Source organism: Centruroides vittatus, unplaced genomic scaffold (genome assembly GCF_030686945.1).
Source record: "Centruroides vittatus isolate TY-2023 unplaced genomic scaffold, ASM3068694v2 contig_1933, whole genome shotgun sequence".
In the NCBI taxonomy this organism is placed as follows: Eukaryota; Metazoa; Arthropoda; class Arachnida; order Scorpiones; family Buthidae; genus Centruroides; species Centruroides vittatus.
The window spans coordinates 48,772-71,904 of NW_027121186.1; the positions used below are offsets into that span (position 1 = coordinate 48,772).

Sequence of the window (23,133 nt, forward strand, 5' to 3'; positions counted from 1 at the left end):
GGTTAAGCTTAGCATATAATATAAGAAATAAGATGAAAATAGCATAAAAATTATTAGAAAATAACGAAATGCATTCTAGTATTTACAGTAACTATGCATTCGAGTAACTTGTATTTACAGTAACTATGCATTCTAGTAACTGGTATTTACAGTAATTAGATGCCACCCGTTGCCCCTGTAGGTCCCTGTAAAGTTGTCTATCTATAAGAAAACGTGCCATTTAGAAACCAATTTGGCAAAATTGAAAAAAAAATCAAAAAACCACTTTTTTAGTTGAAATTAATAATATTTTTCAATAAAAATAAGAAATGTAATGAGGGATAAACAATTTTATAGTGTAAACAAAGCAGAAAAATTAAGTTATACTTTTTGTTATTTATGAAATATTTACCATTTTAAAAATTTACACTATTACAAAATTTTAAAATTTTTAATTAAACTATTTATAAAATTTTTCACAATATTATCTCAAAAAACTGCTGATGACATTTCAATGAATGATCAGAATATATAAATTGATCCGTAAAACTCACAAATACTAATAAATGTTCAGATTTTAACAATTTTATGTTTTATGTGACGTGCAAAAATAACACTCAAAGAACTCAAATAAACATCCATAACTTCAGGTTTACATAATCTATATGTAAAAGACATTTCACTGTTTTATAGCTTTGTTTGTTCTTCCCACTTTTTTGCGAGATATTTATTTTTGGCAATTTCGTACAATTCATTCTTTGAAGTTACTCCCATCTTTTTTACCAAATTATAAAATACACCATTTATGTTCTTTAGTAATGCATACGGCGAGCCAAATTCTTGTACTTTCGCTAAATCTAATACCTAAAATTTTAAATTGTCTAATTACTAACAGATATTTATTCTAATATTATTAAATAAAAGAATCTTACCAAAACTCTATCCGAATCGATGATTGTGTGTAATCTGTGGGCTATTGTAAACACTGTACAAGATTTGAATTTTTCTCGAATTATTTTCTGTAGACAAGAATCGGTTCTTGATATAAAAGAAAGAAATTCGTCAAACAGAAGTTTACTTCTGTCCTTTATGTAAGAACTATACCAACATTAAATAATAACAAAAAGATTAGTCAAAAAATACAATCCTGCAGATTAAGTATGAACTATCACTAGCATTAAAAAAGAAAGAATTGTGCTAAACGTTTATTCCGGCTTTTCCTTTGTATCTCCGTAGGTCTTTTGAAATTGTGTATACGAAGATAAATATATAGCATAATATATACGTATTAAGTACATTAATTATAATCATTTATGTTTTTTAGAATATTTTTTGAAGGTTTTGAAAAATCTTTAAATTCAAAAAACCTGTTCGTAGAAAAGCAAATAACGCTACAAGTCTTGTGCATACCAACTAAAGCTAAGTCTTTGGCCTAGTATTCGAAGTAGGTTTTGCATAGATTTTGTCATTTTATTTTTTATGCAGTGTTTTTATGGTAAAAAAATTTTTCCTTAATTTAAAACACTAGGTACTTTAATATATATTGTATGGTTCCTGCTTGTGGTAATATACGTCTAAAGATGGCATTTGTATTCTCAAGGTACGTCGTGCGCTACTCGTGTAATCCGTATTTTTTAGATCTACATGTCAGGTGATTGTGTGTATAAAAATGGTTTTAAATATATTTTTAGTTGACTGAAAAAAAGCAAATGATGCACGAAACGAGTGTGTATAAACGCGTATCAAAGAAATTGAAATAAAGAAGTGAATCGTGCCAAGTGATCGTTATTGCGCTATATTGTGCTTATAGAACAAACATAAAATAAATAATAAATAAAATAAATGAAACGGTAGCCTCATATTGAAATGCACCACAAACAATTTAATTTCTAATCGCGAAACTCAGCAAGGAGTAAGTGAAATAATACATTTCCACATTACAACAATATGTGAGCAAATTTAAGGATAGGAAAACTAAAACACAATGCTGGCATTGTAAAACGTTTGAGAATAACGTTAAATTTTGTCAATAATTATGATTCTATCGTCATCATGAAAACAAACAAAAAGTAGCATCAAGTGAAAAGGCCCAAATTTCAGCCACGATAAAAAATCACACGTCTTTGTAAAAAAGCTAATGTAGTCGATAGTGACAGCGATGATTGTACTACCGTGCACCAAGTGTTATCCATCACAAGACTTACAAGACAAAGCTTTACTCATCTAACATTACTTTAGATTAGACATATATAGTCAAGAGAGTTAACCTATATCTAAATCTGATAGATAGGGTTCAATCATGCTTATTGTAGTGAACATTAGTAAATTTAATATCAAGGCAAAATTCCAGACAAAAGTATAAAGTCAAAATTATTTTCGCTTTAAGTGAGCAAGTAATTGCAGTAAAGCAGCAATTGTCTTAAATTAATTGCACTATTAGGCGTAAAAATTTGTGTGGTCAACCGATAATATAGTTATAAATGATACGTAATTTATGTTAGTGATAGGTTATTCGCACACTATACAAAGGTTTACAGCCACATCAGCATAATAAAACAAACCATACTTATTGAACTTTTTGCAGACAATTTCATTTTAAGAAGGTTTAGTATTTAGTTTCATATATGGAGTTCAACTTCAGACAGCAAACAGACAATGCTGAAACAAATACTTTCGACTAATATTGAGAAATGTTTGATTATTGCATTTCGTAAAGAAGGATTACCTGTGATACCTGTGATTACCTGTGTTACCTACCCAAAAAAAAATTGTGTTGAATAAGTCTCTTATTTTCAAATAGGCGAATCAAACAATCTGTCAAGTGTCAATACACCAGGACAAAACAAATCGTATTATATAGAGCTTACATCAAACTGTAGCATTCTATAGGACGTTACGGCAAAAATCCATTAAATGGTTTTTCTAACAAGGATATTGTTATTTGTAGAAAACGAATTTTATGTCGATAGTTATAACGTAAAACGATAGTACTGTATAACATTTGCACTGATATATATGTGTTTTGACAATAAACAGATAATACTTGTATTCTCAGATAAAAAGAAAGTTTAATCTGGTTTCTAAAGACACTGCTATTATTTACTAAATGTCAAATTCTTCGTCTGCTGCTAAGAGTTGCAATTATTTATAATACATAATAGATTTACTACCAAGACAATTCTGCTTTCCATTCATAATGATTGAGTTAAAAGAATAGTAATCACACTTTTCTTTTAGAGATTAATAATAGCTGATCTTAATTCTGTAGAAAATCCATTAGATATTTCTGCACATGCTGCATGCAAATATCGCCAGCATTTCGAACATGAGCCTGATTATTAAGTGACAGTTCTTTAAGAGTAAGAAAATGTCACAGTGATATTTGTCACAATAATGATTACATAAACAGAGAAGCGTTCTCATGTCATTGTAATATATAGCAGCTGTCCTATAAAGTATTGCATATTCTGCACATCTTTTTTATAAATGAATTTATACAAATATTTGTAATGTATGTGTGCAAAATGTTTATTCTTTTCCATCAATTATTGTCTTCATGAAGTAGCTGCCATAATTCGTAAATACAGATTTTCAATTGATGTTTTTGACATGATCATTCATACAGTTTTTTTTGTTATAGAAAAATATGTAACAGTGTTTTTAATTACTGATTTTAATGCCGTAATTTTTATGTCTTTATACTTTTTTAGCAACTGTATGGCCAAATAATCGACTACTGGAAAAATTTTCTAATAGACCGTACACAAACAAAAAGACTTGTTGAAAAATAGACAGGTGGCGAGCAATGGCAGAACAGAGATCATACTAATTTCACGCACAGAAACGTGTAACGACTTTTTATGAGAATATTTTGAAAATTTGAAATTAGGCAATCCCCTTACAAATGGCGATTAAAATCTTACTAAACTCACCTTTGACCAACAGACAATTTAATTATTGTACTTTTAATTCTATTGTAATATATGATGGGATGTTATTCCATTTACAAGACTTTTCTGTTGTGCTGCATGTCAAACTCATATCTTTGAAGATCAACTTTAATTCAGGCTTTTCACTATCTGAACATCACGAAATTATCTGAAGACAGCCATCATTAAACCTATGGTTTTTTCTAATTTTTGTTTTTCAAATTTAGACTATCAAATACAGCTGAGCTGGTTTCGAGTATTCATTTACCAGACAATAGATCAAAATTTCCAAACACTACTGACAGACAACTAATAGCTCTAACTGAGATGCATGCATGAAAGTTTATTATCATACAGCAGAACATTAATGTTACATAAATTAATCACATATTTACACTTAAATTCAATTATGAATCCGAATATTACGTTTTTTAGTATTTTAATTTAGTATATATTATTGTCTTGTAGACAAGAAAGGAGTCTTTTTTTCCTTCCTTATTTTCAATTCGACAAATACAAAATAGGGGCAAACAAAATATGAGAAACGAGGTACAATATATTCTGGACATATCACACAATATATTTGTGACGATTAATCAGAATTTGTTCGATTCTCAGAGCGATCGATTGTAAGTTTAATCATTCTGCAAATTAATCGTTTTATTAGTGGCTTAATATCAACGTAATCATCGTGAATATCAACAATCTTATACCAAACTTATAATCAAACTATTGTCTACTTAACATGAATTATAATATAAAATGATTTATACTTGAAATTATATAATATTTTTATATTCTAACTTTGTATCAATATTGGAAGTTGCTTCGTCCATGACGAGAATTTTATTCTGTCGAAGAATGGTTCTGGCAAGACAAATTAACTGTCTTTCTCCCACGCTGAAATTTCGCCCTCCTTCTGTTAAATGCGTATCTAACCCGCCAGGTAATTTATTAATAAGTTCTTTTAATTGTACCTTTAATTTAAATATTTATAAAATTAAATACGTGATAATTAAATTTAATCGGAAAAACGTTTAAAGAAAAAAAATGGAAGCGAATTGAAAAAATATTTATTTAATTGTAACCTCCTCTATGGCATTCCACATCATTTCTTCAGAATATTCATTAAAAGGATCTATGTTTCTTCGAAGAGGCCCCGTAAATAACATTGGATCCTGAAAAAATAAACGCATACACTGTAATAACTGTATTTTACAATTCGTTTCTATATTGAATAATATGAGTTAAAATTACGAAAAACATAGACCCGGCAGTAACCAAGCGGTTTGTACCTAGACTACTGGGATTTCTGTCGTGGGTTCTCGCTGCGATCGGACATAGTGTTATCCGGGTTTTCTCCACGTCTGTAACGCTTAAATAGGGGCCAGTTACCCTTAAAATGTTCTTTCGGAAGGCATCCCCTAGGCAGATCGCCAAGTGTTGCGTTGTCATAACTCAATACAACGAAGAAAAAACAAACAAACAAACGAACAAAGACAAATATTAAAATACGTTACTTTAATAATCATCGTAGAATACACAGGATGCAGTAAAGCAAATACCTATAAGCAATGTTGAGGATAACTCATTTTATGTCTTTTATTAAAACATTTAGTTGTGTTTGAACTTTCAAAAATTCAATCTGATTGCTAAGAAAGTAGTGGATTATTAATATGATTTCATTTTCTGATTGGTATGTAATTATCGGTAAAATGTCGTTATTGGCAATCTGTAAAATCAATATAGAACCAAATTATGGAAATGTTTGATTTTTGTAACGTTTAATAAGTTATGTGTGAATCGAATTTTGCCAGAACTACTGTAGAATTTGTAACAGTACATGTTGCTGCCTGTTTCGATTAGTTTAGTCAATAGCTCTCTGCCATCAGTCAACTGATCGTGTTTTTTCGAATCAGATCGAATCGATCACACTAATAACGACTTTTGCTCATGTACTCTGTCGCGCTTTTCAGGATTGCGTTTATTTCTACCCGTGGTATTTACAGCATAACGTGTCCAACGAAATTTTTGTTCGCCCCATATGATAACGTCACATAATTCATTGTACAATTATGAACAATCGGCTTCTTTTCACGGAGACTGTTAAAGGCTTTTTTTTGTTTCACGATTAAATTCTTTGATGGCAATTAATTAATTGATCACGTTTTAAATACTATTCTATTATTGTTATGTCTGCAATAAAGAATATTTATTGTTTTGAACTGACAGACTAATTAAATTTCTTCGCTTTTATCAAGTTAAATTATATCATGTATATACGCTATTAATAGACTAAAATTAATTTACAAAAATTAATATTAGTGTATACAGTAAAACCTTGGGATACGAATGCCCCTGTTTACGAACAACATTTTGAACGATTATTTGCACCGGTTTTCGCACAATATCTCGTTCCCCGAACCATCTACTCGGCTCTACTGGCCACAGATAGTCAACTTCCTATGCTTCATGTGTTAAAGAAAGCCTGACCAGTTAACGACAAAACTACTAATTTGGCAGTGGCGCCGAAATCTGCCTAGCTTTTTTAGACGTCACAGCACGAACCTTCGATGACGTTTTTAGTCAAATAAGATTTCAATACGCATGCGCGTAGTCACCATTACATCCGAGCGAGGTGCGAACCCACGATCAAACTTCCAGTGTTGAGGAACAAAACCGCTTATCTCACTGGTGGATCTATAGATAATATTATATTATACACAATATTATACTGTATTTGTATGCATTTTTATGGATGAAATACAGCTGAAAACGTAAAGAAAACTTTTGGTTTTAGGTTGGGGTAGAGATTAATACATTTTGCATTGTTTGTTATAGAAAAATTTGTTTCGGTTTAAGAAGAAATCGGTTTTGGAATAACTTTCTGTAATGAATTAAGTTCCTAAATTGAAGATTGACTATATTTTATTTTTCTCTAAATTAAATGTTTTTCTATATAAATTGAATTTATTTATGAACACATCTTTTATTCATAATCATAATATAATTTTATGGAGAATCGTATAAAGTCATTAAACAAATACGTAGAACTAATAATTTCACAATCGCAATTTGCATTAAAGTTAAAATGTAATTCATTAAAACATACATAAGTTTAGAAAATGTCTATGAAGCATGAAAAGTAGTCGTTTCGTGTCTCTGATATATTTTATAAAGTACATGTTCGTTCAACTTAGACTATTAGAAATTACTATATTTCGAATTGCTGGTTTTAATTAATTAAGAAAAAAATAATTGTGTCTCAATGTTTATAAATGTGACTTGTTCGAAAAATGATCACATTACATTTCACAAGTTACTTCACATTACTTAATAATAAGTTCATTCAAATTATATTACACCTTCTTGGCTTAGCTATCTGCATCGATATGGTCATGTTTTATCATAATTAATGAATTAAATTTTCGTACAGAAAAGGAAATAAAAACATTTTTATCTGGAAAAAGTATGAAAGTAATTAAATAGAAATTATACTCATTGAATTAATTATTACTTACCTGAGGAATGATAGATATTTTACTACGAAGATCCCGTAGTCCCATATCTTTAATGTCAACTCCATCGACGGTTATTGTTCCTGTTGGCTCTGTCATGCGAAATAACGAAGCAATTATAGAACTTTTTCCTGCTCCTGTTCTTCCAACAATTCCTATCTGCAATTAATTAATTAATAAACACCAATTCAGACAATAATTACGAACAATACTCTCTCAATTTGCAGATGTTTTACCTTTTCTCCAGGGCGAATATGAAATGTTAAGTTCTTTAACACAATATTTTTATCCTTGGAGTATTGTAAAGAAACATTATCGAAACGAATTTCTCCTGTTTCTGGCCAATCGGAGGGTGGCCTTTTATTAGGTAAACTTTCGTAGGATGCTTCCGATTTCAAATCGCTATACTTCAGAATGCGTTTTACCGAGTTCATCTGGAAAATTTATTTTTTAAGAAATAACAATTACATAATCAAGAAAATAAATCATTCATAGAATTTCATTTTATTTATTGATACAGATATTTCGTGTAAAGGGTTGGTTAACAACATTAATACTTAGTTTTCCCGTTATTTTAAATTATTTTCCATTCTTATAAAACCATTATATCTTCTCCGTACTGATATACACTAACATTTATTTTCTTATCATAAAATATGTAGGAATTAATTTAAAATTCCAGAAATATTTAAAATTGGAAAATATTTTAACCTTTTTGTTACATTTCTTAAATTTTAAATTTTCTTTTCAATATTTTATATATAACGAAAAAAAACTGATAAACTTATGAATTATTTAACTGTCATATATATTGATATTTATAATTTCACACTTCTGAAGATTCCTGTTTTCAACCAAGTTTAAAAAGTTATAAAATATCCAGTGAGTAGGCCCGGCGTTGCTCGGGCAAAATTAATCATAGCGAAGATTAAGATTATTACATTATAGTCAACCTTATTCGTTTTCACATAATGCAAGAATTGAGATCCCCTGTTTACAGACTAATTAGACAATTTTTAGACAGGTCTAAAAATATGTTCGATTTTCCGCAAAAACCAAAAAAATTGCAACTGCGTCTTGCATGTCGCTTACTCTTAAGAATTCCATTGTTACGTAACACTTCCATTGTTTATACCTGCACGTTACTTAACACTTCCATTGTTGATGGAAGTGTTGAGCCTTAATCCTGTCCCTCTCCCTCGTGGGGAAAAAATTTGAAAAATTTCTTTTTAGTGTTCGTTCTCGTGACGTACCCTAACTGTGTACCACATTTCAACTTTTAACTCTTAACCGTTTGGCTCTGCTCTGATTATTATTATTATCATTATTATTATCAACTCGTTTCGTTTATATATATATATATATATATATATAAGTATTGCTTTGTTGAGATTCAATATTATTCATATTCAATAATTTTAATTTTCTAAACGATGATAAATCAAAAACGTCTTTTTCTCTGTTTCTTCATATGTTTCAGTTATTGAACTGTTTTTACTACATTATTTATAATTAGATCATTTTATTTTTCTATCAATATTTTCTATAGATAATCTAACATTTGCGAAACAATGAAAAGTTAATTTTTTCGACAAGCGTGAATCTAGATATTTTGTATGATCTTTCTTTTTCTCCGTAAAAGAATTTCAGATTTCAGGCAATTGAATATTGAAGAAATTTTGACTTGAGTGAACAAATTCAAAACTTAGTTACTCGTGGTGACAACGATATCTGTACATCTGATATATTAATTTACGAAACATCATTTAGTGTTAGAAATGTTGGTATTAAAACATTTACGAACATGCCCTTTGAAAGAAGCGCGATAAAATAAGTGTATTTCTTTCTTATTTTCCTTCTCATACTGTCGTCCTGTGAACCAGTTTCCAGGGGTGGAAACCCTATGTAACATGGTGGGATAATTTTTTGAGTGAACGCAAATTACTTGTTATTTCTTTCAGGGCATTCATGCAATATTAATTAATTTTATCTGAAATAAAATTACAAGTTCAGTTTAAAGTATACAATAAAAACATACGTATCGACATATAAATGAAGAATTTTTAAGTTCTATTCAAATGTATAATTTACCATCTATAAGCTCGATATTTGTTAATTAATTAATGAATGTACAATACTTTAATATAAATCGTTAATTTTTCAAAACAAAAATGAACTTTAGAAACTATTCAAAAGAATCAAAAACCGAAATAAAAAAAAAGTTTGATATCGTTGCATCACTAATATGTATACAGTCAATTATTTCGTATTTTACAGTAAGATACGTAATGACGAGCGCTGGAGAATACTACCCGAGGTTAGAGTTAGTGCTATTAGTGGGTGGTGGATTTTCGAAAAATAAAGTCTATAATAGCACTTTTGACGGCCGAGAATGATAGACTCCATGTTGTTGCCCAGTGTTCGAGGTGATTAAGTGAAGTCTGGATGGGTCAGGAAGCTTGGATAGGGCTAGTGCTTGTGGTTAGAAGAAAAAAATCATCAGCATAGAGAATTGCCGTTATATTGGCTGAAAGCACTGTCCATAAGTCTGCCATATAAAAAGTAAAAAGGACAGGAGCGAGGACGAACTTTCGCGCGTTTTTTTTTTATATCGGTTGCTAGGCAATAACTCGTTAGAAGTGTTGCCAAAGAGTGTTCAAGTTCTCTGGCGCTGGCAACCACAATTTCATATAAAATATATATATAAAGAAAGAAACCTTTCTTTCAATTAAAATTTTGCCGCGCCTTGCGCTGTCATCGACATGACACGAGTGGATGAAAAATATGGCGTAATTCGATGTATTATTGTTAAGTGTGAAGACAAATAATAAAAAAAAATTAATTTAGTAAAGAATAAACTCTAAATGTTGTTTCTTTGGTTACAGGTGATCATGTCCATTACATTTTAAAAGTGTTATTTTAGTGATGCAAATTTAAAATTAATAAAATAAAACCTTTGGTTACAGAGCAATACATCGTGGTTTATTTCATTTGTCGAGTCTTTTTTTTTTGGAATATAATATAAACTATATATATATACATATATATATATATATTAAACACTGTTTTGAGATATAAAGACTTTTAGTAGAATAGTAGTTGAAAATTTCAGAGTACTAGCAAACAAAATTTTTTCACTCCACGTTTTCAATACTGATTGTTTTAACCCATGTATGTGTTTTTTGCTTTTATCCCCACTATATAGGTATGTTATAAGCACTTAAACTGACTTACACCACTTTGGCTTTACACAGATTGAGAGTATGGTTCAATAACAAACTTGCATAATAAAAAAAAAAATTTTTTTATTTTATTTAAAAATAGTATATTATGTCAAAAAATGATATACATCAATGTCATGTAGTTAGATATCAGCTACAACAGTTTTTGTTATTCAACATCCCTAGTATCATCAGCAGGCAGTTGTGTTCAACAGAGTTAAAAGTGTGAAGGTTTAAATGGTATGCATGATGGATAGGGGGAATGTAGTCTATGACCAAGGCCTGTTACCGAAGAGAAAAAACAAGGTCTTGCATATTTTTTTCTCTCTTCGGTCACAGGCCTTGGTCCATTGTAGAGTTGAGACAAAGGTACATTTGCTAGTGATAACGGTCGTCCTAGTATTCCTGGTAGTTTCATGTTCAGCTTGAAAAATGCCTGCTCATCAGACGTGTTCTCCTTGTAAAAGCTTGTATATGGATCAGATTTCTGATACCTAATCCATTGCATTTTTAGCCATAACACTGGATGGTTTTCTTCATCAAGCTTTCTTTTGAAAATGTTTTTTCCATATTGTGTGTAGCTAAAAACTCTTTGCCAAACATCACAGTAAGATGGAAAGGATTCTTTTGCTTTTCTTTTCTGATAGCTCTATGCCAGTCAGTAGGGCAAGAAATCTGTTGACTCTTACTGTACAGTTTAATTGAGCTAAAGTCTGAGTCATACGGAAGATAGGAATGACTACTGGTAATAAACTTTTGATCAATGGTTTCAATGTTGTTGTCTGCACTCAAAACTAGCTCAATAAATTTAATGCCACCTTCCAGTCTGGTTTTGTCCTGTGCATGTATCGCTGTATAACACAACGTGTTTTGCTGTTGGTACTCTACATTTTATGTGTTTGACCACACATGCACTGAATTCCTGTGAGCCTCTAGATCCTACAATTTCATTTCAATACATGTACCCTAGTCCTGTTGATAACTCGTGGCAACCTAAGTTATAAACGTATAAATTACGTTTATAATAAGCGATTTGGCATGTAACTTTTTGAAATAATAATGACTTTTCCAAATCAAATGAAAAACAGTAATATGAGCTATCAGAAGCCGATTTTTAGGAGTCTTTTTTCATAGCATGTCTTACCTTCTCAACCTTTCGTAGATGAAGTTCTCCAATTTAAGAAAGAATTTAAGTTCTCCAATTTCTTCGAGCTGAGAAAAATGCAATAAATAACGTTTTTATTGTGTGCCGCATTTGTGTCAATATAAAAATATTTTACACTATTTAAAAGTAGAGAAAATAGGGTAAACAAAGATGTAATAATAATTTTTAAAGCGAAGTCAAAAATTTTACAATTTTAAGATAAAAAATGGCGTCTGTTTGCTGAAATTAAATCGAAAAATGAGGCCTGGTGACTGAAATTAAATCGAAAAATCATGTGACTGCAGAAGGGATATACAATCAGTAGCATGTAGTATTCATGACACTAGAACAAAACAGTAACTGGAATAATGGTGGAACTCCCAGTTACCCCACTTTAGCTATCAACAGATAGATAGCACTGCTGACTGCATAAACTTGTGCTGCCATTTGTGGAGCTGTTTAGGGAACTAGGAGCTACACCATAATTTCCGTAGGTAATTTTACATATACGTAATTCATTGCTACCATTAACACAGATTTTTTCAAAAATGAAGTTACACCACTTTGGTTTTAAAGGGCTTATATATATATATAAATGGGAGCAGTTGAATATTTTTGATTCAAATTCTTGGATGAACTGTAATTATATAAATAAAAACGAAGTAATAATTTAAGATTTTAAGAGGAGTAAAGAGATTTAAAGTTTAATAAAAATATACTGAACAAAAAATGCAAAAATTGCGAAATTACTCAAAACGCTAGAAAATATATGCATAAATATTCAACACGCGGCAATAATTATAAGGTTATTGAAAGAAATAACTTAAGCCTGAACAATATCAAAATATTTTGAAAAAATTCATTTTAAAATGAAATAGATATTGTGAAAGAAAAAGGGAAAATAGAATATAAAGTTCTTCGTTGCTTCTTGTTATTTCGTTTGTTTTCTGTAATTAAGAAAGAGTTTGGAGAGATTAAAAAAATGTTTTAAATCCTTTTTGTGTAAAGGTTGTTCTTTTAAAAAGGATCTGAGGTGATATAGGCGCAGCTGACAAGATGGTGCACGCAACAAGGTTCAAAGAATATGACTCGCTGCCAATTTTCTGGTTTTACGTCGGTAAAGGAGTAGGAAATATTTTTTACTTTGTCGAAACCAAAATTTCACAGCACAATGCTAAACGTAAAGGGCGTTAAAAAGGTACACCTACGGATCGTGGCGAAAAGAGCTTTGTGGCACAATAGACGATGGTCTGAATGTTTCGGAGTTAAGAACTTGTAATAAGTAAGGATTTTATTAGTTTTCAGCATTTCAAATTCCTTATCCGTTACAGAGGTCGAAATGTTTTTCTTAACATTTTTTTTCTTTTTTTATTTTTTTTTAGTTTTAAACTTTTCTTTTAATGTTCTGTTTGAATTTTAACGTTACCATTCGTCGAAGTCAAACATATACAATAGATAATAAACCATATAAATTTAAATGTAGCAATATATATATATATATAACACTCGAGTGGAAAGCGACTAGGCCAATATGACTATAACACGTTTTCGTTGTTTACAGGTTATCCACTATAGCCATCGTTTGATAAATGCGATTAATAAATTTTTCGATGTTACCGCGTATATTAAAACGCATTAATCAACAATTTGCGAAATCTTTCAATATTTTTTAACTGTAGAGTAATTAAAGAAAAACATTTCTAAATTTAAAAATACCAGTATTATCAAACCAACGTGCAAATTCCCATATTAAACATTATTCTCTTAATATACGTAAGATAAAATAATAATAATAACGCGTGCTATGTGATGATAAGTAGATTTTCTGTTACAAGAAGTTGATCTTCTTTGAAAAATTTCATATCGTCCGATAAAGTAAACTTGCCGTTCGTTTGAAATTAAAATTTTTTATCGGGATGGGAAAATATATAATACCTGAAATTCCACTTCGGATGCAAATCCAATAACGTGTTGAGATAGTATAATAATTAGTATTCCATAATTCAATACAAGTCCAATTTGGATTCTTAAGTAATCTAAAGTAAAAGTACAAATTTAAAATTATTTATTTTATAAACTGTAGACATATAAATATATTCACTTACCTGCATTACTTGAGACACCGAAAACAATAACAGTGATAATTAGATTTATAAAACAAATTATATGACCGTATATGGAAAGCCATCGATTTAAAGCCAGGTAAAGGAACCACGTTGAAGTGTGCTTATCCTGATACTTATTAAACATAGATTTAAATTTGCTTTCAGCATTAAATGCTCTAATTGTCGTCAATCCGTAAAGGGATACACTCAGATGAGAAAATACTGGACTTCTCACTGTAAATAAAAGAGAATAAAAAAAAATTGAATATTTAAGCGAAGATTTATTTAATATAATAATTATTAACTTATTATTTCTAAAAATGTACCAGAACATTTTTACCCGTGTCTAACAAACTGCTGATCGTATCGTCGTCTTAGTATCGAATTTTATCGTCATTATTCTGCACGCGATTAAGTTAAATACAAGAAACTCTTCTATATTCTAAATACTTACATTTTCCTTCCAAATGTTTTATGCTTTTCAACACACGGCTGAAAATCGTCCACAAAGCGTAGAATATTACTGAAAGGACAGCAATCAATATAAGTATAGGCGGACAGAGGATTGCTTGAAGAACACACATGCCGACGAGAATTGCACTTCCCTATAATTAAAAAATATAAATTGCTAATAAATATTTAGAGATCTTAAAACTTAAGTTTGAGAAGTAAAGTATAAAATAAAAATTCTACAAGTGCATTTAGAAGAGTCACATCTTTGTTCAAAAATGTAAACTGGTGTGTCACAAGCCTTGAATAATTGACTTTGCGTATAGCAGTTTTTTAGAGATTCCATGGCAATTAATAAACAAAAATGAAATTTAATTATTTTCACTTTAAAACCCGCTATCTTAAGAGAAGATGCAAAAAAGTTTTGGTTTTATTTTTTTCGGGGATGGGATATCATATTTTTCAAGAAATTTACTACATTTTATAACTTAAAATAAAGAAAAAGAAAGTTTAACAAGATGTATCCAGGTGAACATGTGCCACTAGTTGTATCGTCTAGATGCAGTGTTTTAAAATCTTCAAGAAGGTCTTAATGTTTTTTGAGATTCCGGAATGAAAATTATTATAAAATCTAAAAATGAAAATCTTTATTTTCACATTTTTAGTGTATATAACAGAGGAATTTACGGCAATCGGTAAAAAACGACTCTTAAAACGTTAAAATTTTTAAATTCAGGAAATCTTGAAATGCCGAAAAACGCAGAAAAATTTTCTGGTTGTTTCTGTTCGTATAGATGTGTACGTATGAAACTATTTTTTATTCTCCTTGAAGCTTAATAACTCCTCTACTTTCCAACTCCAAAATTTCTGAAATTTGTAGGGAGGTTCGTGTATTTAAGAAATGATGCTACTTAATTTTAATTGACTAAAGTTAGAGAGAGAGGACAGATAAAGAAAGATCGTGTTTCGTACATCCAGTAGACTCATAATTTTATGTTATCAAGCATTTAGAGTTTTATGCCTATTCACAAAATTAAAGCTTTTGCTATCTTATAATTATCGTATAACAATATAAATATTTTTAAGATGACATAACATAACAGAAGGCAAAACATGCAGTTTTAGACGTTGGGAGAAAAGTTAAGTATTTGTTACTGGATTCTTATTAATCTTCATACCATCTCTAAAAGAATAAACCGACATCCACGTAAATCTTATGGTTACAGACTTATGGTAAATTTTACATTATACTTCTTATATACAATACTGTATTTTAATCAGTTTTTCATGAAAATTATCTGAGTAAAAACACGATAAAAATTGCATTTACTTAGATATATATTCCTGAGATCATACAAATCTATTTTAAAAAATAAATTATTATAAAGAGTGCAATCAAGCACTTTAACTACTAATAGAATTCATATTTTCTGTGTTTACAAAAGTTCCAGTTAGTTAGTGTTCAGAAAATTCGAAAATCAGAAAAGTTGATATAGAATGTACATGTTTTTTGTGTTTATTTTAACCATCAGTTGTACACAAAAGTTTTACTGAACTGAGATTACACCGTTGAATTTATAATTAGAGAAAATGAGATCAAAACATTTTACTACAGTTCAATGTACAGAAACGTTCAGTTCTTAATAAGTTTCCGGACTTCTGTACTATAATTTGATTATTGTAATTTTTTTTTATTGTCAAAAGATTTTTAATTACTGATTCAAAAACATTTGTCCGCGTTACTTAGCATGCGATTACTGTATTAAGATTTTCATTTTATGATAGTAAGAAATATTTTATTTTTGAAACTTTCTTAGAGCAAATAACTTTTTGTTACTTTTTCTGCCCTACAGACACTACAGAAACTTTACATCTATGTCATTTCAATAAATTCTTGGAATTTATTCTCTTCTCCGGATTCGTTCTTTAGTCCGGCAGATGTAGGTTGACATAATTACAATCGTTCGTTCCCCGGCTGTCATTCAAAGATTCAGACGAAAAATATACGATTTAAGCTATTTTTGTAATTTGCCGCTCGTATTTAAGCGGGATGGTTTGACTTTCAAAAGTTATACAATACGTTCTCCGACTACATAGTCTATCTAGCACCGATCGTGTGACACACAGCAGCTCTGTAGATGTGTTTTTCTACATAAGTGACAACTCCCACTGTCTTGGATTAAGTAGTACAGTACATGTGTAGTGACAGCGGCAGCAAGTTTGTTTCCAAGAAAATATAACCCAATATAAAGTGTAAACGATCATTGGAGTTTGGCAAACAAATACAGAAGACTTTATCGTATTTCATCAAAATAAACGAAGAAGCAGGTTGACAAAAACAGTGGAACTGTGTTCAACAATGAAAGATCATATACCTCAAATATTCGCAGAGTTTACGATGAAAGTAGCTCACAGTGAATGTTTTATTTGTTGTATTTGATGTTTTTGAAACAAAACAGCGGGTCTGTAATTCACAAACGTATCTTTGTACCTGAGCATCAGTTTTCATGTTCACTACTTTTTATAATTTTATTCGAAATAAATTTAAATATACATAATTGAAGAGCAAACGGCGATCCATTTAATATTCTTTTGTAATAAACACTATCATTAGGAATAGCTTCATGAAAGCAGAAATTATGGAAAGACACATCTAGCTATGACCACCACAACCTCATAAAGCAAACTCTTGCCCTGCCCCGCTTTATGGCACCACAGGGTTAGAAGAGACTATGCCTTAATCATGGGCTTGGTCTTGTACCGTAAGGTAGTCTTGGACTTTTTTAGTTGGGCCACCGGGTACATCTTTTGGGCTCCCATCTGTTCCCTTAGGCCCAACTCACTAACTTTGGCATAAATTTTGTATATATGCAGCTTGTACTGCATTTTAACTTTGTTCTGTCATGATTAGCTCACATATTAAATACATTATAACGTTCAGACATCGGACAGTGGGGTACTCCTCCGTACAAGGAGATACCCTGCCCAGTGCGTCCACTAAGCTTTATAGATCAAGAAGATCTATAACTCTTACCATCAATTCCTTTACTCTCTTTAGGTTTCCTTTACTAGCTGCTAGCGTTTTAAGCACTTGTTCAGGGGCATACTCTAGTTGACCTGGTCGGCCCCTAGGCGGAAGTCCTCAGTTAGAGGACAGTCAAGCACGTAGTGTCTCGCGTCTCCGTGAGGACACCCACAGAAGCAGTTACCATTTCCTTGTCCGAATTTGGACTTGAAGTGGGGAAACCTCTTGTGTCCGGTCAGTATTTGCGTTTTATACCAGTACAAACTTACCGGAGTAAGGCCAATGTCAGGCACGAAGGCGTAGGTTTGCCTACCTACTGCACTCTGAGTCCAGGTGTCTTTCCAGTATGTCATCGATCGCTGCAGTAGAGACTTTTTATGTACGTTGCCGAGGGTTCCACTGTCCTTCTTACAAATGGGCCCGTGGCCCTTGCCTTGGCCAGTTGGTTAGCACGCTCGTTACCTTGGATCCCGATGTGGCTTCGGACCCATCTCAAAGCAACGTGTCGCTCGTGTTTCGCCCTCAATACCCTACCTCGGATCTCCTGTACCAACTCGTTTCTGTGGTATCTGTCGCTTAAAGCCTGAAGCGAAGACTGGCTATCTGAGTAAACCGTGACCACCACAGAAACTCATCTAAATACGTACAATGTACCATCACTTATTTTCATTCATTTCCTACAGCAAAGCTTTTCTGGTTGCTTTTGCTAATGGCACACACAACAAATATGTTTTCTTGCTCGCATTGTATTCTTCCAGTTGATGTTAATTGTCAGGTAGTTATTATGTGTTGTGTCTCTTGTTTCTTTTTAGTGATCGGGTTCTGTTTTGTCTATCATCTATTGCTCTTTGTGTTGTCTTAGTCTACTTATATGTAACAATATTAAAAATATTTTCAATTAAAAAAAATTGGCGACTTCCGCATAGATCATTGTCATTGCATGGTTTAGCCTGTCTGGTTGTCCGTCTTAGTATTCTTGTTAAGTAAAAAGTTAACTCTAAGTTAGTATAACTAGTTTTAAGTTAGATTTAAGAGTTATAAGTTAATTAACTTAAATTTAAGTTACCGCTGTATTAACTGTTTCTCCTTGTTACAATTAGGGTTATTCTGTACAAACAGAGCTTGATAGCTTAGTTTCTGTGTTATTTTTGTCTTAGTTTTAAGCCTTTACTTTATCTTTAAGCATTGACCTTTATTCTGAGTAGCTTTTATGTAGCTGTTCTACTTATGTATGCTACAATTCAAAATTTTTTAGACACATAGCTTCGCATGCGAACATTAATTGTAGTAGGAATTACCTTACGTACACCGTTCAGAGAGTTTCTTTCTTTTTTTTTCTATCCCCTTACTTTTTTCTCATCTTATCTCTTTTTTTTCTTCATCTGCCGACTAAACACTTTGTATACTGTCGGTGTGTTTCGTTAACATCAAATATTCAAAATGAACTTACTTTTATCCAAATGTAAGTGAAGAAAGGTTTCATATCATCCATACAACTGACATCTTTAGAAAATCGATTTAAGATTTTTCCTGAAAAACATAAAAATTTAGAATATTAATTGAATAAAATAACGTTGTAAAACATATTGCGATATGATTATCATTTATAGGAATATCCCGCAGTATATATCTACAAATAACGTTTTTCGTAATTTTTACGACTAAATCATTGTACACAGTACACTTTTATCCACAATAATATAAGAATGGAAAATATGGTTTTTGTAGTATGAAGCTACTTGACTTTTTTTAAATTAATAGCTGTATTTACCTATAATTGTTAAAAGCTATAGTTTTTTAAAAATTGATTCTTATCCAAATAAATGAAACATTAGACACACTTCGGCAATATGTATATATGAACTTGTCTGTGTAAAAACATATTATATATGTTAATAATTGAAATTCATAATATGAAAATATACAGATTTTATTGAATGATATGTTATTAAAAAATAATAAGTTATGAAATTTAAAACTGTGATGTAATAACTTTTAACTATAACGAAATAATTAAAACTACTTTTTTAAAAATGATATAAGCGCAAAATATTTGCGCTTATATCATTTTTAAAAAAAAATTTACATAAAGATGTAGTGAAATTGAAAAACATGCAGTATATTGTTAGCAATCAGAAAAGAATAAAAATCGTTTTAAATTTGTGCATAAACTGGATAGAAATGTCAAAGCGTTTCCTGCCCCAAACAAACAGAAAACCGAAAAGTAGTCTGTTCGTGTTCCAGAAAAGCATTATCGTTGTAACCATGTTCTAGAAAAGAAGGAATCTGCATTTTTGCCGTTTACTCTGCCCCAAAAAGGACCCCTTGTCGCTGACAAAAATCAAGTAAAAATAAGCCAAAAATTGTACCTATTTACGACATGACAAAAAGTGGCAGTGGCATCTATTACCTCTGTTCAAATCATTTATCTTAAACGAGAACTCCACGATGACGATTGGTAGTATTTTTTTCCTGGTGAACCTCGCTGAAATTAATACTCTTGTGTGACACACGAAACATACATATATCTTGCATATTACGGATGTTAAGAAAGAAAACTAAACATTATCAGAAGATCTTCTCAAAAGTTTAATTCTGTTGAGATACTGAACATTACAGGATTAGTAGAACTACTGTAACATTGACATAAAGAGCTGAAATAAAAACTAAATTGAGAACCTTCATCGAACACTGTATCTAGAAATCAGCCATCTGCAGTTGGAACACAACTATGACACAAATGACACGTTTCTTTAAAGGTGGAAAAAAAACAAAAAAAAAAAAAACTACGAAAAATTTTACCGGCGTGTTTCTGCTTAACACCAGGCCTTAGCATGGTGTATGGCATCGTATGGCATGGAAAATACAACATGTATAATTACGGAAAAGTGGCTTTAAAATAATATACAGCTCACAATAAGAACAAAGTTCATATTATAAAAATTTCGTTTTATGACGACCTAGGATTGAAATTTACTTCTTATGTGCACTTAGTGGTAAAACGGTGCGAGTACTGAAACGTCTTCATTGTAACATATTGTTACAAAAACAGATTTTCTGGCCTTATACACAAAATATATATCTCGAGTGCGCACGTGATTTTAAATGATTTTTCTTATTCGTCGATTATTTTCTTTCTAGAAAAAAGGTGTAACGGAATAAAAAAGCGAAATTCAAATATTAACTTGACTTCATCAATAATGCAATCCGTCTAATTAACTTCAAAGACTGTGTGCTTTAGATTAGGTAAAAGTGTCCATCGAATTGTTTAAGTCAGGTGATTTTACATCTTCATTTATTATAATATTGAATTTAAAAATTTAGTTTATCGTTCAACGTTAGCACATATAAATCAATTAGTCATTACTGAATTTACTTTAAAACTTTCGATACTTTCATTCTTGTTAATGTAATTAATGCCCAAATCTTTTCAATGCGATCGGAAATTGTGCCTAAGCGGTTCAAAAATATTTTTTTTACATTTTATATAAATAAATTGTAAATTTATTTTTTATCATTTATAAATAATACGCTAAATGTGTTTATGTGCCAGATGAAAAATCTGAATTAGCGGGTTATAATACACTTTAATAACATTTTTGAATCTTGAGTTACCTTGAAAACTAAAGAAGTAGTTGAAAGATTAACATTTTTTATTCCATAACGTCGTTAAAGCTATTAATATTATATCAAACGACAATAGATCATCTAAATTCTTATAACGGAGTAAATAGTTGAAGAATTGTATAAATCTTGTTGAATCAGTTTACTATTTAAAACTAGTTTTATAAATTTTTATTTCTCTGTCAACTTTTGTAATTACAGGTATACCTCGCCTTACCTCGGTAATTGATTCCAGGAGAGGCGACATAAGTCGAAAACGACGTAAGTCGAATTTACTTGTGTAGTTACGACATAAGTCGAAACTATGGTAGAAAACGCCAATAATGAGCACTTAAAGACAGCTAAATAAAACGACAACACAGAAACACAGATATTTCCATGTTTCGTTCACTAGGATTTATAATGATTATAATAACATTTACTGTAAATGTACAGTACGATACATATTTTAATATTATTTTATGTGCTTTTAACGCTTTTCTAGCACAATTAGACTTCAATATTTGTGGCGGACGGATGTAATGTCGAATAAAATGACTTGAACTCGATTTTTATTTTTCTATATACTCTTTTGACAAACGACGTATAATCGAGAACGACGTAACTGAAAGTATACCTGTACTTAACTATTCAACTTATAGTATATAATTATATGACTGTACTGTAATATACTGTATAAAATTTATAACGAATATCTGTGATACGATAAATGAAAGTATAAGCAACATCCGTAGTTACGTAACTTACCGGTTATCGAAAAATTTCTTTCAGTATTTTATTAGAAACTCTTTAACTTAACAATAATAAAGTAAACAAATATGTTTTACATACCAACGGGATTGTTATCCAAAAATGATATCGGAGTTCGAATGATACAATAGAACATATTGTTGTGCAGCTTGTAAGAAGCGATTGTAAAGAATCTGTATAATGATAATCCAGAAGGTAACGTCGTTAGAAATACAGCACATATCAATGCAACATAAACATACATGTCGAAATATTCACTATGGTAAAAACTTTTGTCTTCAATTTTGTTAAAATGGCTTCTATTAGATGTAATATTTTCGACATTCTTTAAGTTTTGCCTATACGTTCTAATATCTTGCAGCCTGAAAATATGAAATAACAATTAAACTCTCTGACATTTTTAATATGTGTTTATAGTGAAATACAGCTAAACTAATTAAGCCCATTCAGTAAAAGTAATACCTATAAATAATGTTGAAAACTACCGAATAATAAAGTAGTAAAACACTGCATACATACATGAAATAATTTAAATAAAAATCCAAACAGAGTTTTATAATTTATTTTGAAATGTATAGCGGTGAACATCATCGTTATACGATTGACTTTACTCCAGATGAAATTCTTCTTGCAATCATTGAGAAACGTTGCCCACACTTTGATATATTCCAATCTGCTATGAAAGCAGACGTTAAAATCTATTGCTACAAAGCTTGACACCGATACAAGATATCGTGTAAATCAGATATTTTTTTTAATATACTTATTTCCAGCTGTCTTAGTGATGCAGTACAATAAAAATGAAATTATTATTGATATTTATTGAAAAAAAAAATGTTTTAAATATTTTCACGATTCGAAAAACTATGTTCAGAAAAGTACTTGAATAAATGTTCTTATTGCTGACATGAAGTTTCAAGTTTAAATTTAAAAAATAAATGAATATAATGAACGAAAATAAATAATATTTGTTTAGGATATATATATACATATATACATCCAAAATAAAAAAATAATGGCCTATATACGCTGCAATTGTTTGCTCATTGATAATACAGTATTTGAAATCAGTGCGCAATTGAATGTAATGTGCTTTTTAACACGCTAAATGGAATATGGTTAATGTAATATAACTTTATTTTAATAAAAAATTTTATTTAAAAAAATCAGTCCACGTGTAAAAGTATAGGATACATAAATTACAATATTATACCATTTGATTAGCTTGTAGTCGCTTGCAGTGGTAACGGACAGCGATATTATAACCGTAGACAAAAGAACAATCTTGTAGAAAAGTCCTGCTCCGGCATTCACGTATGCCTTATAAACTGAAATTCCGGGTTTCTTAACTCCTCCGTTGTCACGTGGTATTTTGCTATTTTTAGCTT

The 23,133-nt window shown here is 30.5% G+C and overlaps 1 protein-coding gene across 1 annotated transcript in view; it reads right to left on the reverse strand.

Moving 5' to 3' along the window:
* Window positions 1–22,107, reverse strand: part of LOC136970404 (ATP-binding cassette sub-family C member 4-like) — a gene marked incomplete at its 5' end in the record, with an annotated part of 29,992 nt that extends 7,885 nt beyond the window's left edge. The window contains 11 exons of the mRNA XM_067264847.1: window positions 763–843; window positions 912–1,017; window positions 4,713–4,885; window positions 4,997–5,086; window positions 7,430–7,585; window positions 7,663–7,860; window positions 13,727–13,827; window positions 13,897–14,130; window positions 14,351–14,501; window positions 18,822–18,901; window positions 21,827–22,107. Coding sequence (XP_067120948.1) covers window positions 763–843; window positions 912–1,017; window positions 4,713–4,885; window positions 4,997–5,086; window positions 7,430–7,585; window positions 7,663–7,860; window positions 13,727–13,827; window positions 13,897–14,130; window positions 14,351–14,501; window positions 18,822–18,901; window positions 21,827–22,107 — 1,651 coding nt within the window. The remainder of the gene's footprint in view (window positions 1–762; window positions 844–911; window positions 1,018–4,712; window positions 4,886–4,996; window positions 5,087–7,429; window positions 7,586–7,662; window positions 7,861–13,726; window positions 13,828–13,896; window positions 14,131–14,350; window positions 14,502–18,821; window positions 18,902–21,826) is intronic.
* Window positions 22,108–23,133: the final 1,026 nt, after the last annotated feature.